Here is a 15790-nt window from a genome sequence, read left to right as displayed (position 1 = left end):
ATGTGACACATAAGTCACATCAAAATTTCACCTACCTACTGTTTTAAGGTTAAAAGCCCAATGTGACACGTCACCACAACATTTTCAAAACTTGTTTTATATCAATTTGTACACAAAATTGAGGTATAATGCTTTAAAAAAAAAACTTTTCAGATGATCACCAGTGTTTGTGACACCCACGTCACATCGGGTTCTAATAAGAAACATCGGGTATTAATAAGAAACAAAAACAACTGATGTCCAAGACAAGTAAATACCTACAGCAATTCCTGGTCTTACCAATAGCCAACAACAGCCTTAATCTTTTTGCCCTCTTGCCTTTATCAAAATGGCCTTCTGGGCTGAAGAGCCAATGTTTGAGATGGGTTCAAGAGCTTTTCCTCTAATGCCTTTGCTCAGTTTCAGGCAATACCACCTAAATTATCCAGCCCATCCACATGAAGAGGCCTCTTCAGACTCACAATTTCAAGTGCCACTTTTAACCAAATTACTCACCTAATGCGAAGTTCAATATTTCCATCACATTCCATGAAAGCGGAGGACTAAACGACTTTAGCGTTTTGAAACTTCTTCAGCACATTTATTTGCATTATGTCATTAATAGTGTGGCATTTGAAGATTGGCACTGCATGTGGCAACGAAACGGATGGAAAATTTGATTAGCGCAACGCTCTGAGTCACAACAAAACAACCCACAATGCCAAAAACTGGATCCGATACACTGCTCATACACAAGGGCATAAAAAGGTTCACTGACAATCGCAAGACGTTGATCGTTGATTTTTCTTCACAATGCCCTATAATGCCTCAAAATCAGCTGATTCAATGAGAAAATAGGATGGGAAAAATTATTTACTCAACAGCAGGATCAAAGTCTTTCTGAGACGCCCTCAATCTGCTGTGTCATTCTGACAGCGCAGCTCAAACTACAGACACAGAAGTTGGTTTTTGTGCACTGGAGGCTGTCCCGGTATGTCCTGTCCCAGAGCTGTAGGACATGACATAATGTCCTGTTAGTTTATGGGTGGATGTTTACGTCAGGCTGACAGGCTCACAGTGACGACTTTAAATCAAGTCCATCATCTCTGTCAGCAAGCAGCTTTAAGCTGGGCTGTACCTTAAGGCAACTAAGGGTCACACACAGTGGAAATCATTCCAGATACAATCTTTAGAGCACTGATGCTCTTTGACAGCTCTTCCCCCCCACACCACCACATAAAACCTCACAGCCAATGACAGGAATATTGAATACTACCTTCTTTCCACAAGTGTCACTATGAATCAGCAGTGCTGCATCTACCGTTGCACTTTCAATTCATTCAGATGGACATCACAGTTGTTTGTTCAGGCATCTCTCACATAATACGGGCCGATATTTTAAATGGTTTAAAGGTTAAAAAAAAAAATCATACTTTTTAAATTGTCTTTTTTTTAGTAAAAAAAAGTACTTGTTAAGTACAATGTACTGGTGTTCATGTTGGATAAAAACACTTTGGCTGCTATTGAGGTGGTATATGGAAAATGTTAGGGGCCGGTTTGGTGGTATGGGGAAGTTTAAGGGTGAGTTAAGGCGTAAAGAAAGCGTCAACGGTGTAATTATAGATGCAATTACAAAAGTTACTTACAGCTGTAATTACATGCAAATGCAATGTGAAAACATGTATTTACACAATAAGTGCATTGTATTAAATGATTTATATATATATATTTTTTTTTTCAAATCTTCTACCTCCAGCAGAAAACACATTTGTTGGCACAGGCCAGGCTCGGCGTGGTCTCCATACATCGATGTGATTCAATCCCGTAGAAGGTGTGTTTATAGCAGCCTCCTCTCCCTCTCAGCATTGACTAACAAAAAAGGGGCAACATTGGTTTCATTTATACAAAGAAAAACTGTTCCTGCCTGGAAAGATTGTGCTACTTTAAAGAGAAATTTGCTAAAGAGTCTTGACAATAAATCAATAGAGGGAAACAACCTACCTTAGTCCAACGACACAGTTTCACCCCGGAGTGACTTCCTATTAGTTTATACCCTACAGACCACAAAAAATAAAGAACAGATGGAAACAAAGCATGCAGAGATTAGCAAGTTTTCTGAGTACCGATTGAGCTACATTTCCTCAAAAGACAAAAGCACCTTACACTGCCTTTAAGCATAGAAATCAAATCCAAAATACTTTGTATTTTAAATGCCAGCCGCTACTGGATTAGTCACCAACATCTTTGACTTTAGAGGTGGAAAAATTTCACTAACATTGTTGGCATGTTGTCAGGGAAACTTTATTATTGCTATCAATTATTGATCATTATACTATTTAAAGAATTCGTGTCATGGTCAAAAATATAATACTAGCATAAAATAAAGTAAATAGTTTATATACAAATGAATTTAGGCATCACAATATTATAATCCACAGTATAATAGATATAAGTTTTCAGTACATAGTGCTTGAATTAGAAAAAAGTGCTTTCTATTCGTCAAATATTAAGCAGCACAACTGTTTTCAACACTGATAATATTAGGAAATGTTTCTTGAACAGCAAATCAGCATACTATAATGATTTCTGAAGGATCATGTGACACTGAAAACTAGAGTAATGATGCTAAAAATTCAGCTTTGCCATCACAGAAATAAATTACATTTGAAAATACACTAAAATATAGAACAGACATTTTATATTGGAAAAATTTTACAGTATTTTTCATCAATAAAATGCAGCCTTGATGAGTTTAAAATGTTTGAAAATGTATGTTCTATAAAACAGTATTTTCAAAACACAAATGCGCATTAAAGTGGATTTTTTTTCTTGCATAATTTGTACTCTAATAATGTAAATATTAGAGCAATTTCTACAATGCCCAAACATTTTCAAAATCTAATCTGAAACCTTCACAAATCATCATTGTATTGACATCACAACCATAAGCACCGTTTTAACTATGACAAATCATCATGACAGCTTAAAACAGCAGTGTTTAACAGGTTGTATTTGAGATGGTATGCAATAGGGAGCCTAAAAAGAAAAGGTGCATTTATATGATGTACACTCAGTACTAGCACAAGGATTTCCATTTTACAGTTTGCACAGGATCTTAAACATCTCACAGAGAGAAATGCCAGAAATTTTCCAACAAAGCTCCTCAATACATCTCAGCAGGCTGAAAGGCCAAATGTGCTTAAGTCTGCCCGTTTCTAAAGTCCATAGCCTCATTCTCCCACAACTGCGCTGCGGCTCCTTGGGGAATCAGACTCGATTTAGACTTTAATCCACATGCAAGGGCCATCACTGGGGCAACCATCACTCCCTATAGCAGTTTTAAAGTCCCCCTGTGGTGAAAATTAAGTTTTTAAATGTTGTTTATGTCTATGTGGTGTTTTTAATGTGCTTTAAGACAAACCATGTACAAATTCATAAGTACACACCATTGCTGGGAATTTTGCCCTTAAAACTGCACTTAACTTAAAATCACTGGTGTTTCTTAAATAAACTACCTCATAACCAATCATGCCAACAGAGGGCTTTAGCATATCAACTATGCCATGAAGCAAAGGAGTTTACCTTCATCAAGAGAAGCCAGGTTACCCTGGTATTTTTTCCGTTGATGTGGAAAATCGGGTAGATTTAGCAATATAGCGGGTTTATGATGAACTATATGCCTTTCTCCAATGACGTTTGAGTTTTTCAAAGCGTTTCTAATGATGATTTTTAGAAGGTAGCGGTTTGAGATGGCGAACGGGAACATGGTTTGTGTAAAATTAGCAACACATTATTAGCTGTTTGATAACAGTCAAGCAAAAGGCTAATCATATTAATTACAGTTATATGTCCGACGTTGTCAAGAGCGATACCATTGTGCAGAGTTTACCTCAGTAAATTGGCCGAGCCAATCTCTGAGCTGATGCAGGACTAATTAGCATATTCATGAATACACATACTAAATGAAGCAAGGGTGTACAGTTGCATTCAAGCTATTTTAAGGCATGAAGAAACTTTTTACACAGACAAAACCTTTAAATATGCAATTTTGGTGATCAATGATGAGTGTTAAGGGATAAAATTATTGACTACAGGGGGACTTTAATAAAACAGCAGAATATGAAGACATCACTCTGTGCTGAAAGGGCTGTAAGAGTTCAAATCACAGCGAAACGAGACTTCCTGTTGGAAGAGAACCAAACCTCTCAAAAACCACTTGGCACTGCATTGATATTTCAACCAAAGGGTTTAATTGTCATCATTTGTGATGCATACAGACCTAAATAAATCATTATTCCCCAAACATTATGTTTGTCTCAAGACCAACAAGGACTAGTTTTTGTCCATTTTGGTATTAATAGGTAAATTACCATCCACTGTATACAAACAAAAAATGTTTTCGTTTGTGTTTGATGAAAGAAAGAAGAACATGTGGTTGGGGGTGAGTAAACAATGTCAATTTTCATTTTAGGGAGTTATTCCTCTCTTTTTCACAATTTCTCTCTATGTGCATGAAGGAAAGAAACTCCATACTAATGATCTCAATCTCTCTCTCCCATGTTCATTAGCTAAACTCCACATCAAACACATGTTCTTGTCTTTTATGTCTGCAAATAGCTCACTGGGGCTGAGGATGTAAGGGAGGTGTTCGCCCGTCTCTCTCTGAAGAACCGCATCTGTTTGGATAGAGCCGGGATCAGAGAGCAGGTTTGGTTTCAGCTGTGAAGGCTCAAAATTTGGGCAGCTGGAAGCAGAGATATGCTGAATCTTCACATCATGAGGATTCATGTGCCTTTTGATCGCAATCACGGAATTTGATACACAATCATGGTATTTGTAATGAATTCGCAATGGTTTAAAAGCATGCATTTCCTCATAATTTAGTCTCTCTCAGGACCATATGAAGCTTACAGGAGCAAAAAAAAAGTCCATCACACTGATGACGAAAATCACCAAAACAGAACTTCACAACATCAATGACGCACTGCTATGGTATGATCGAAGTTTCATTACCTCAGGTTTTAATTACAAGCTGTTATTGTTGGCGTGAGGTGAATGAAGAGGAATTTCAAGGCTTTAACTTTCACCAGCCGTCATCACTCAGTCTGACCAAACACATTTGCCCTCTATCTCTGCTCTAGCTGCTGTATTTCTTCTGCTGTGAAAGGAAGTGACTTAAAACAATTTCAGAGCTCTTTAGTTCTCTCCCTCATTCATCTTTAAATCATCGCTAATAATGCCGGAGGGAATAATTTCAGTTTATCATTAAAAGAGCAAAAATAACAGCGAGCGAGAGGAGGTTACCAGTCAGCCCCTCAGGAAATGAGTGTTATATAATCTCACATCAGAACCTTCTCTAGAATGCAGGCAAGATCAGCTAAATAACATACATTAGATTGTGCATTCACAGTTCAAAACTCAACTTACAAAAACAAACCACCATGAGGTGGCCACCACTTCATTTAGGGAGCCTCTAACGATGAAATGTCTAGATTATATTTTCCATTTCCTAAATAAAATAGAACAAAATGTGAATATTAAAAACATTCACAAAATTCTAATAGTCTTGGGGTGTGATATCTACATAAACACCCATTATGTGATTCGTAATACATAAATAATATGCAAATCCCTCTTCTCTCTTTATGTCTGTTTTAATCACTCTGTCAGGGTTTATTTTGTATGAATAACAAACAGACTGTGCATTTATTATCTTCTATCACAATATAATAAGCCAATCAGTATTTCCATGTTATGGTAGATAAATGGCTGATATGAAAATTATGAAATAAAAAATAACACTAAAAACTAATCAATTTTACTGTAAATGCTACAATGTGCAGTATGAAAGGTGGATATTCAGTTTGATATTTCATAACGATTATATTTAACTGTGTTTTGTAAGATGTACTTAGCATTTGCTGTCATCTAAATGTAAAAATACGGGAAATGAGAATGCACAAATATCTAAAAATCGACTGATCGATAAATAAATGTAAAAATAAAATCTCCAGTGTAAATGAAATGGTACCAATGTACGCAGGCATACCTAATTGAAATTATGTAGTTATGCGAGAGAAATTAAACTTGCAAAAATGTTACTGCAGAATGCTGAGATTAAACACTAAGAATTAAGTACTCCAAACACCTTAATTCCTTATAAAGGTGAAACTCAAAAAATTAGAATATTGTGCAGTTATTTAACTTAAAAAGTGAAACTAACATATTATATAGATTCATTAAATGCAAAGTGAAATATTCCAAGAATTTTGTATGTTGTAATTTTTAAAGATTATGGCTTCCAGCTATGAAAACCCCAAATTCAAAATTAGAACATTGTGAAAAGTTTTTCATAGCTGTAAGCCATAATCATCAAAATTATAACAAATAAAGGCCAGGAATATCTCACTTTGCATGAAATGAGTCTTTATAATACATCAGTTTCACCGTTTAAGTTGAATAACTGAAATAAATGAACTTTTGCACAATATTTTCACCTGTACATTTTGGGTTAGAAAATACCTGGACACATTCTTGAGAGGTTGGGTAAAATTCACCTTATAGCACTGCATTACCAATGAAACAGAATAATAATATTATCTCAATTTGTGTCTCATCCTGTGGAGATCTCTTGGTCTCTATTGATTGTGAGTTTGTGATATCAAGCATTTTAAACTCACAGCATGGTCAGAAGTGTTGCACATTGCCGCAAGCACAGTGGAAACTGATTGGTAGTACACACAACCTTGGTGGAAATGCGAGTGCCGGCCAGGCTCTGGTGTGCTGTGTGTGTGTGTGTGTGTGTGTGTGTGTGCGGCTGGAGGCAGGTTGATCTAATATAAGGTGTGAAGCTAAAGGCTCAAGGGAACTCCAGCACCAGGAGAGGGGTAATTGGGCTTTGCTGCATCATTAAGCTCTGTTAGGCACAGTCACACCATCAGAGGTTCAATCAGGAACCAGACGACGGGGGTGAAATTTGTAGAGCACAACAGGAGAAAACTTTTTAGCTCCCCAGCCAGTTTATTAATAACAAAAATGAGAGCGCTTATGGAAAGCAAAAACTGTCAAAAGTGTGAGAAACAACCATAAATGAAACTAGGTTTACAATAACGGTGACACTTTGTCAGCGGCAAGGACCTAATTATTATCATCGGGGCCCTGGCATCCAGTTTGTTTGTTGTTTTTTGATAGATGAAACAACCATCTCAGAAGGACTCAATTAAAGCAGCTAGGAAAGCAGGAAACAATTGTCCATCATCAGGGAAATGGGACACAACAGTAAACAGTGAAGAGCTTGTGTAGCTTGTGTGCTTAAGAAGCTACAGCTATCGAACTTGCAGAGCTAGTAAAATTTTAACAGCGAGTTTTCATTAGTGGTGGACCACTATTACTCATATTTTAGGTTAGAGATCTGAACAAACCCTAACCACAAGACTTGCAGACTCTGCAATATGTTCTATAGATATGACATCAAAACAGCCATTACTCCTGTTGTTTTGTTATAGGGGTGGTGATGGCGCAGTGGATAAGACACATGCCTTTGGTGTGAGAGACCCATGTTCGAACCCACTGTGAGACACCAATGTGTCCCTGAGCAAGATACTTAGTTGCTCCAGAGGCGTGCGACCTCTGACATATATAGCAATTGTAAGTCGCTTTGGATAAAAGCGTCAGCTAAAATGAATAAACGTAAAAATGTAAATGTACTCCAGTATTTAGTGTCTCGTGATTGTTTTGAAATCATTCTAATACCTTGATTTGCTGCTCAAGAAACATTTTAATGTTTAATATCTGTGTGGAAACCATTATACTTTCTTTGATGAATAGAATGTTGAAAACAACAGCATTTATTTGAAATAGAAATATTTTGTAACATTACAAATGTCTTAACTGTCACTTTTGATAAATTATGTTAATTTAAATTTCTTAATAAGAAATTGCTGATCCCAAACTTTAGTGCAACGTGATAAAATATCCCAAAAAATTATTAGGTTATAATAAAATTAATTAATTAGGTGGAAGTGAAATTTGAATCACACAGTGAAATTCTCAACAAACAGCAACAAAAAAATTTAATAGAACGCTAAACAGGATTTTGCAAGCTAAAAGCAACAAAAGGAAAAGAAACTAACGGCACATCTACCACCCACAATAACCTAACATTATAGTGGGTGAGTACTGCATGCAAATATTGCATGAATACCAACCACATTATTTCTGTAAAAAAAAAAATTAAATAACATGACATTTAAATAAGACATTCAAATTTTCATTAGAGAAACGGAGAGATTAAAATAAGTGTGCGCTTGCGCAGATATCCACTATACAACAGCTTATTTGTCACAGACATCTTTCTATGCATGAGTAAATAACACATGCAGGACAGGTTAAGGTCATGCTGTACCTTGTTTAGTCAGAGCATCTCTCAAGGCAGGAGTGATCATCTCTCTCCGCTCCTCCTCGGTCTCGCTCTTCCTCACTCCATTCTGCTTTAACAGCTTCACTCTCTGGGACTCCTCTTCATCTCCCTCCATCTTCTGCAGCACATACAAATCACAACGAAAAAGACAAAACCAGTCACATATTTGAAAAAAAAAATATCAACGTATGAAAAAAAAGTCTAAAAATGTAAAATGTCCATACCTAAAGAGATTAAATTAACTCGTTTCGTTTTATTACATTTTCTAACTAATTTGCAAAACTCGGAGATCTAATTTTTCAGTCTGGCAGCCCTTGTGAGTTTTAATCACTGAGGTCTACCTTGAGGTCAAATCATTCAGCAAACAACACTGAAAATACATCTTACCAAAACATTTCAGTGGGGAAAATAAAAACTTTGAAACAGACTACTTTGATGAAGATGAGAAAGTGGCTGTGAGGGATCCAAGTAAATATTATGCTTAACCTTACTACATCTTTCCTCTATTACGCCTGTTTCCCACTAAACGCATAAGCAGGGCAGAAGCTGTGTGTATGCTGAGCGAGAGCAGCACTCGCCCATTTTATTTTCACACTGGCTGCGTTTGTCGCACGTAGCTAAACCTTGTGTACGACAAATAGACGAATATCGCCCATTGTGCCACCTCTTTCAGTTGTTCTCCTTCAACCATTGTCTGTGCAGCATACTCTGCTGCGATGCGACCATGTTAACTAACTATTTTGACCTAAAACATTTTGGCTTAATTCAGTCAGTGCGAGCAGCAAAAACAGACTTGGTGGCAGAAGCCTGACTTTTGAGTCCTGACTTTTGGCCTTTTTTGCCTAAAATGTTACTATTCCATATTTCTTCCCTAAGTATATATATTATGTAGGTATTTGCAATTTTTTTTCCACACTAAAAGGTCAGAGACAGTCTGGTTTTCGGTTTCAGACATTGTGAGTCAAAGATGCAGTATGGTATGTGGCAGATGAAGGGAATAATCATTTTAAGTTGGACTCCATAGGTCATAGAAAATACTCTTACCCTGACAGCATGTCACAATACATTCAAAGGATCTATAATGTGCAGTACATAAATTGGTGTGGTTTTTAGTAATTAATTGTTTTGACAGCTTTGTGTTTTATCATTGTAAGGCTTTGTGCGCTTACCATACCTTAGATTAATATATATTCAAATATAAAAACAGACATAGAATCAATGTTAACTCCTTTAGCTTCAATAAAAATAAACAGAACAAATTTAAAAAAAAAAAAAATCTATCCTTTTCAGCCCATTCTAAACTATGTTCTTTCAAACTACAATGTTCATGTAAACGAATAGGCACTTAAGCCCCACAGGCACTTCCTTATGATATTAATTTTCCCAGAAGTGGCACATCTCTGCCCCATCATCTCTGCCTGCCTTGATTTGTGTTCTTGAGACAAAACTTTGAGGTCCCTCAACATCCGGTCTGAGAGACAGGTGCTAAACCTGCTGTGTTTCAGTGTGACTGACTGTTTGTTCCAGAGTACAAAACGTCCATTGAGCAAAATCCAACAGTAATAGCAGGTGGAAGGCACCAAGTGGGGTTGGGTTGAGAAGCGGACATTATGCTCTTTCACAGCAAGATCTGTCATGGAACTGCCATGCGCAGCGTAGAGTTGACTAGGCTGCAATCGTCGGCCCTCTGCACCCCTCCTTTTTCAGATTGGCAGAACTGAAGCAGCTCTCTTTAGCTGGAAACGCTCCATTTCCCACAAACCACCCATGCAAGTGTCAGCGGCGATGCAGCCAGTCGCCTTGCAGAATTCAGGACACATTCAGACTGACAGCCAGTCAGAAATGACACCCGTCCCACACGGGCTGATGTGGCCGCAGGACAATGCCCATTCATGAGCGGTTATCTCAATTCCCACCTTGCTAATACTACACAGTGAAAATACTGCCTCAATCCACACATGCATTAAGCCTATGCATGATATTGAAATGTGTGCTTTAATTTATATGTACTGTATATATTAATCTGCAAATACTCAGTGGACTACCAGAATAATGTCTCACATGAGCTTTAAAGGAACAGTTCAAATAAAAATAAAAATACTGTCATTTACTAACCCTCACGTCATCCCAAACCTGAATGTTATGCTCTGGAACACACACACACAGAAAGAGGATTTTTGGAGAATTGTCACATGTTTTACAGTTGCATGAAAAGATTTGTTTGACGAGTCTTCAAATTAAATTGATCAAATAATTTTGTTTCACAGAATAAAGAAATTTATAGGTTTGTAGCGAAATAAGAAGTTGTGTGAATTTTCATTTTTGGGTGAACTATTCCTTTAACATAATTAAGAGGCTCTTAGGCAGTGGCTGTTGATTTTAGGAGTGGGAGTGAGTCAATACTCCAGTTATTACCAAATTGGATAATGGAGTCAATAGTCACTTATTTGTTTTTTAAGGATAGGGACAATCTCAATTGTAGAGAGCATTTAACTAGAAATAAGGACAGTGAAGGATATATCACCTATGCTTTTGGCCCACTTGAGAGAAACTTGACTTCAAAAAAAAAAAAATGTATAATAATAATAATAATATACATTACTGACTGAACAGCAAAGTATGATTTAAATAAACTGATCATTAATTTGCATTTGCAATTTTGCAAATTGATCAAACATGACAGTACAGACATTTATAATGTTACAACATATCTATTTCAAATAAACACTGTTCTAATGTAAAATGTTTCTTTAGCAACAAATCAGAATATTAAAATGATTTCAGAAGTATCATTATTTTTAAAAGGTTTCTGCCACTGCTAGAACAAACCTTCTCAAAACTCATGCCAGTGTTTGAGCCAATTGCCAAATGTAACCTACATCGCGCCACTCCAACAAGCAATGCAGAAACTGCCACCGAGTCATACACACAAGCTTATGAATGGATTACATAAATAGAAATTCTTTTCTTTTATATATACATATATATATATATATATATATATATATATATATATATATATATATATATATATAAAATCACTACTAAAGCAGTGCAGATCATACAGGAATGCAAGGTCAGGAGTCTGCAATAGTAAAGCCAAGATACAATATGTGTCTGATGCCATCTGGAGCCAAAGCGGAGTAATTCTTCACCCGCAAGACCCATATCTACACAATCTAGACGCTCTTTATTTCAAAACAGTTGTCATTTTTCCAGTGTCATTAATACATAATTATTCACCACTAAGGATGTGAATTATGCATGCATCTAATTATGTCTTGGATATTTTCTAATATGAAATAATATGCTGAGAAAATTTACATTAATGTAAGAACACTTTCAAAATGTATGCACAATGACAAAAATTATAAACAACAGCAAAATCAAACAGAGAGCAGAGAAGATGACCAACTGACAGATGCATCAGGTCACCAGAGTATTACAGTAACGGTGTGTTTCTCTTCCGGGTTAAATGTGCAACTGTTTTGGGAGAGCGTGAAGATGAAACGAACTCAGAGATAAATATTAGAGTGTTGTGTTAAAATACATCTTATCACAGCTAAATATGCAGAAACAAGTGGCATAATGTGGCATTATCAAATTACGTTTTGAAGCATCCTGCACAGCAATACTGGTTCAACCAATGGTGCGAGTTTGAAGTGAGACTATCTGATTGGCAAAATTGATATTTGATTGATATTCAGCAAAATTTTGATTGACATTTTTTTTCCATTATCATTTGACTGGATCTCAGATGATTAACTATATTGCTGGTTACATTTTTTTTAGCCTGGCCATACAGACTTGGTTGAGAGGAAAAAGTCATTACAATCATTTCTTTGAAATAATGAGTAATTCACAATACAACCAGAATCCTCACTTTCTATAATTTCCAAGCAATTTGCTAAACATGAAAATAAACCTGACCAAGTCTTTAAATCTAACTATTAGGGCTCCCAATTATTGAATCCAAATAAACTACTCTACTTCAAATAATCAAATTAAGAGAAAAAAAAAAAGAGTCCCCAAATTAAAATATTACTCTAAGATAAGCACATTTCTGGATTGTTGCAGTACTGCATTTCCATGCATCAAATATACTTAAAGTAGTTCACTTTTCAAAAAACTTTTGCTGAAAATTTACTCACCCCCATGTCATCCAACACGTCTTTCTTTATTCAGTTGAAAAGAAATTAAGTTTTTTGATGAAAACATTCCAGGATTTTCTCCATATAATGGACTTCATTGGGAATCAAATGGTTCAAGGTCCAAATGTGAGTTTTAGTTCAGCTTCAAATGGCTTCAAATGACACCAGACGATGAATAAGGGTCTTATCTAGGACCCTTCGAGTCATGACTCGAAAAAAGATTTGTTCATTTTGAAGAACGAGTTCGAACAGGAGAGTCACGAACGCTTATCACAGAACAGAGCAGGCGAGCACTTGTGCTTATAAAACTTAAACTTTTATTTATTTTTGAAATGACCAATCGTTTCGCTAGATTAGACCCTTATTCATCGTCTGGTGTCGTTTAAAGACCTTTGAAGCTGCACTGAAACTCTCATTTGGTCCGAACAGTTTGATTCCCACTGAAGTCCATTATATGGAGAAAATCCTGGAATGTTTTCATCAAAAACTTTAATTTCTTTTCGACTGAAGAAAGTAAGACATGGACATCTTAGAAGACATAGGGGTGAGTAAATTATCAGCAAGTTATTTTTAAAATTGACTACTCCTTTAAGGATTTTTTTAAACACATGCAAATGAACCAATCCCAGTACAGTGAACCAGAAAGGGAACTAGCTGCAAGTTCAGTAAGCGATTTCTAAAAACGTTGTTGAAAGTGGATCGGACCGAGGACAACACACTTGTAGCCAATCAGCAGTAAGGGACATGTCCACTCATGATGGGGGAAGAGAGAGAGAGTGAGCAAGAGGGAGATTTGAAGAAAGACTATAGAAAGGGAGATGGCCGAGAGACATGATAAAAGAGAAAAGCTAAGAGGAATATCACTAGGCAAGAGCTTTAGCACCCGCGTTAATATTAGAAATGTTTTTAACACTGTAAAGACTAAAGCGGGAAGGCCTGAAAACAGATGCAGAGGTTGCTTTGTGTTTCTGCTCCATATGCGAGTAATACGCGAGTTTTGAGAATGTGCTGCTGGTGTATGACAAAGAACTCTTGCTTCTGTTGTGTACGTTGTGTTCATGTTTTGCTCTTCGTTGCCGTTCGATCATCATCGCTTTATTTTTTGCAAAGCTTTATTTTGCTTCACTTCGGTTATGATAAAGAGACATCCACGCTTGCATTGAATGTTCCTGCATTTTGGGGGTGGAGCAATGAAAGCAATGGGTTGATTTCAACCAATGAGTTTAATGATGATTCTCAAAAAAAAATCTCTTACTGCACCTTTAAAACGGGACTAAATGGAACCACAAAAGGACCCAAAGAAAAAATGTAAGCAAAAGTATGGTTCTTTGTGGGTCCTTTTAGGGGGTCTGAGGTCATTTGGGGTGTTTACATATTCATATTCTATCGGCCTGCGTAAGTAAATAAATGAATAATGCTAATAAATTCATCAGGATTTTTCACATCTGTATTTGCTCCCTCATGTAAATGTCTGCTAGTGCTAGCATAGACAAATTCATAGCTTTTGGGATTTCATTCAATCTATCGGGAACTGATTGCTTCCAAACACATCTTCTGAATCTGTTTAAACATGCTTCCAATCCTGAAGGCATCCATAAAGGGATCTTACTGGATTAAAAGGGGGTTGGGATCTTCTTGGCTCTTGCGCTCACAGCCTCTCTGTTGCGGATAAGATGCGAGAGTGTGCATATGCGCGTGTATGGGAAGATTTGTCTGCGCTTCGGTCTCTTGAATCACTCCTGCGCACAGGCCTGTAGAGTGGGCGTCAGTGATCACAGTTCACGGTTACGCAAGTCCTCCCAGCGCCTGCTGGAGCTGCTGTAGCAAACCATCTGCCACTCAGTCTCCTTCAATGGAGCCACTGACGATGACTCTTCAGCACTCTGTCCTTTTAAAGGAAGAGTTCACCTAACTCTGTCATTATTTACTCACCCTCACGTCAGACCAAAACTAAAAAAAAAAAAAAAAAGTCCAACCCAAGTATGAAGCATCTTTAAGCAGCTCTTGCCACGCAACGACAGCTCGTAGAGATTACGTCATGCTCCAAAATAGTACCTTCAAAGCGGTTCATACTAATTGTAGGCTATATTCCAAGTCCTCTGAAGCCAAACGATAGATTTGCATGAGGAAAAGATAGAAATTTAAAGGGATGGTTCACCCAAAAATGGAAATTCTGTCATTTACCACCCTCATGTCGTTTCAAACCCATAAGCCTTTTGTTCATTTTTGAAACTAAAATGAAGATATTTTAAAATTTAACACTAGAGATGTCTGCCCCTCCATTAAAAGTCTACTCACCCAAAAGAGATCGTAAAGAATTTCATATGAATCAAGTAGTTTAATACAAGTCTTCACAAAAAACAAGATCACTTTATAGGATTGAGTGACTTAACTTAGGCTTTTATTTAGATCCTTTTTTTTTAAAATGTCCATGAAATAAGGTAAAAAGAAGCTCAAACATACTTGCCAGAAGAGACTTCATTGGTTCTTGTGTGTCAAGCAAGTGCGGTTGAGCTTCTGTTGATCATTTTTGATGTTCTCCATGTATGTGCATTGATCAATGTTTGTATGGTAATGCAAGCCTAGGCTAAATTGAAACTGTTTGTCATATAAAGTGATCATGTACCTTCAGAAGACTTTTTTGAAGTGTCAAAGTTGTAGTTATTTGGACATTCGGTGGTTTAATTAAAAAAATCACCTATTATTTGTATGTATCTCATGGGTTTGGAACAACATTAGAGTGAGTAATTGACAGAATTTAAAGAGTGAACAAACCCTTTAAATGATTATGTATTAAGTCATTCAACCACAGAAGGATGTTAGCTTCTCAACAATATATCATGTAATGTTATTATTACATCATGATAAAAAGATCTGAGAACAGATTCTACTTATTTCACAGAACCAAAAATAGTAACATGTGGGTTTGAGGAGTGAGGGTGAATAAATATAGCCTGGTTCAACCAGACTCTAGTACATTTCATTTGTACATAGAGTCTGGCCTCTCTCCATTGAGAAACGTTTACTTCCTTGTAGGCGGGTTCACTATTAAAGTTCAAAACTATTGGATCTGTCCAGAGTCACACACAATCTGCCATAGCCAATCGCTACGTGTGGTCGTGAGTGACGCATGTCATGCGCCGAAACAACAAGTCCGAATGATCAGAGGATTATGTTTACAAGAGGATTTCAGTCAACGAGACCTACAGGTTTTGTTAATCTAGGAACAATTATTAATTCG

The 15790-nt window shown here is 36.7% G+C and overlaps 1 protein-coding gene across 2 annotated transcripts in view; it reads right to left on the bottom strand.

The window, feature by feature from the left end:
• The window catches only part of tyw1 (tRNA-yW synthesizing protein 1 homolog (S. cerevisiae)), a 56046-nt gene that overhangs the window by 34564 nt on the left and 5692 nt on the right, over positions 1-15790 (bottom strand). For both annotated transcript variants that reach the window (XM_039670548.2, XM_039670549.2), the window contains 3 exons: positions 8384-8516; positions 1981-2033; positions 1730-1848 (listed from right to left, as the gene is read on the bottom strand). In XM_039670548.2, the coding sequence (XP_039526482.2) occupies positions 1730-1848; positions 1981-2033; positions 8384-8516 (305 nt within the window). The remainder of the gene's footprint in view (positions 1-1729; positions 1849-1980; positions 2034-8383; positions 8517-15790) is intronic.

Source organism: Pimephales promelas, chromosome 16 (assembly GCF_988280905.1).
Source record: "Pimephales promelas chromosome 16, fPimPro1.hap1.1, whole genome shotgun sequence".
Classification (NCBI taxonomy): Eukaryota; Metazoa; Chordata; class Actinopteri; order Cypriniformes; family Leuciscidae; genus Pimephales; species Pimephales promelas.
The sequence above is the reverse complement of the archived record's forward strand: the minus strand, read 5'-3'. Positions and strand labels throughout refer to the sequence as shown.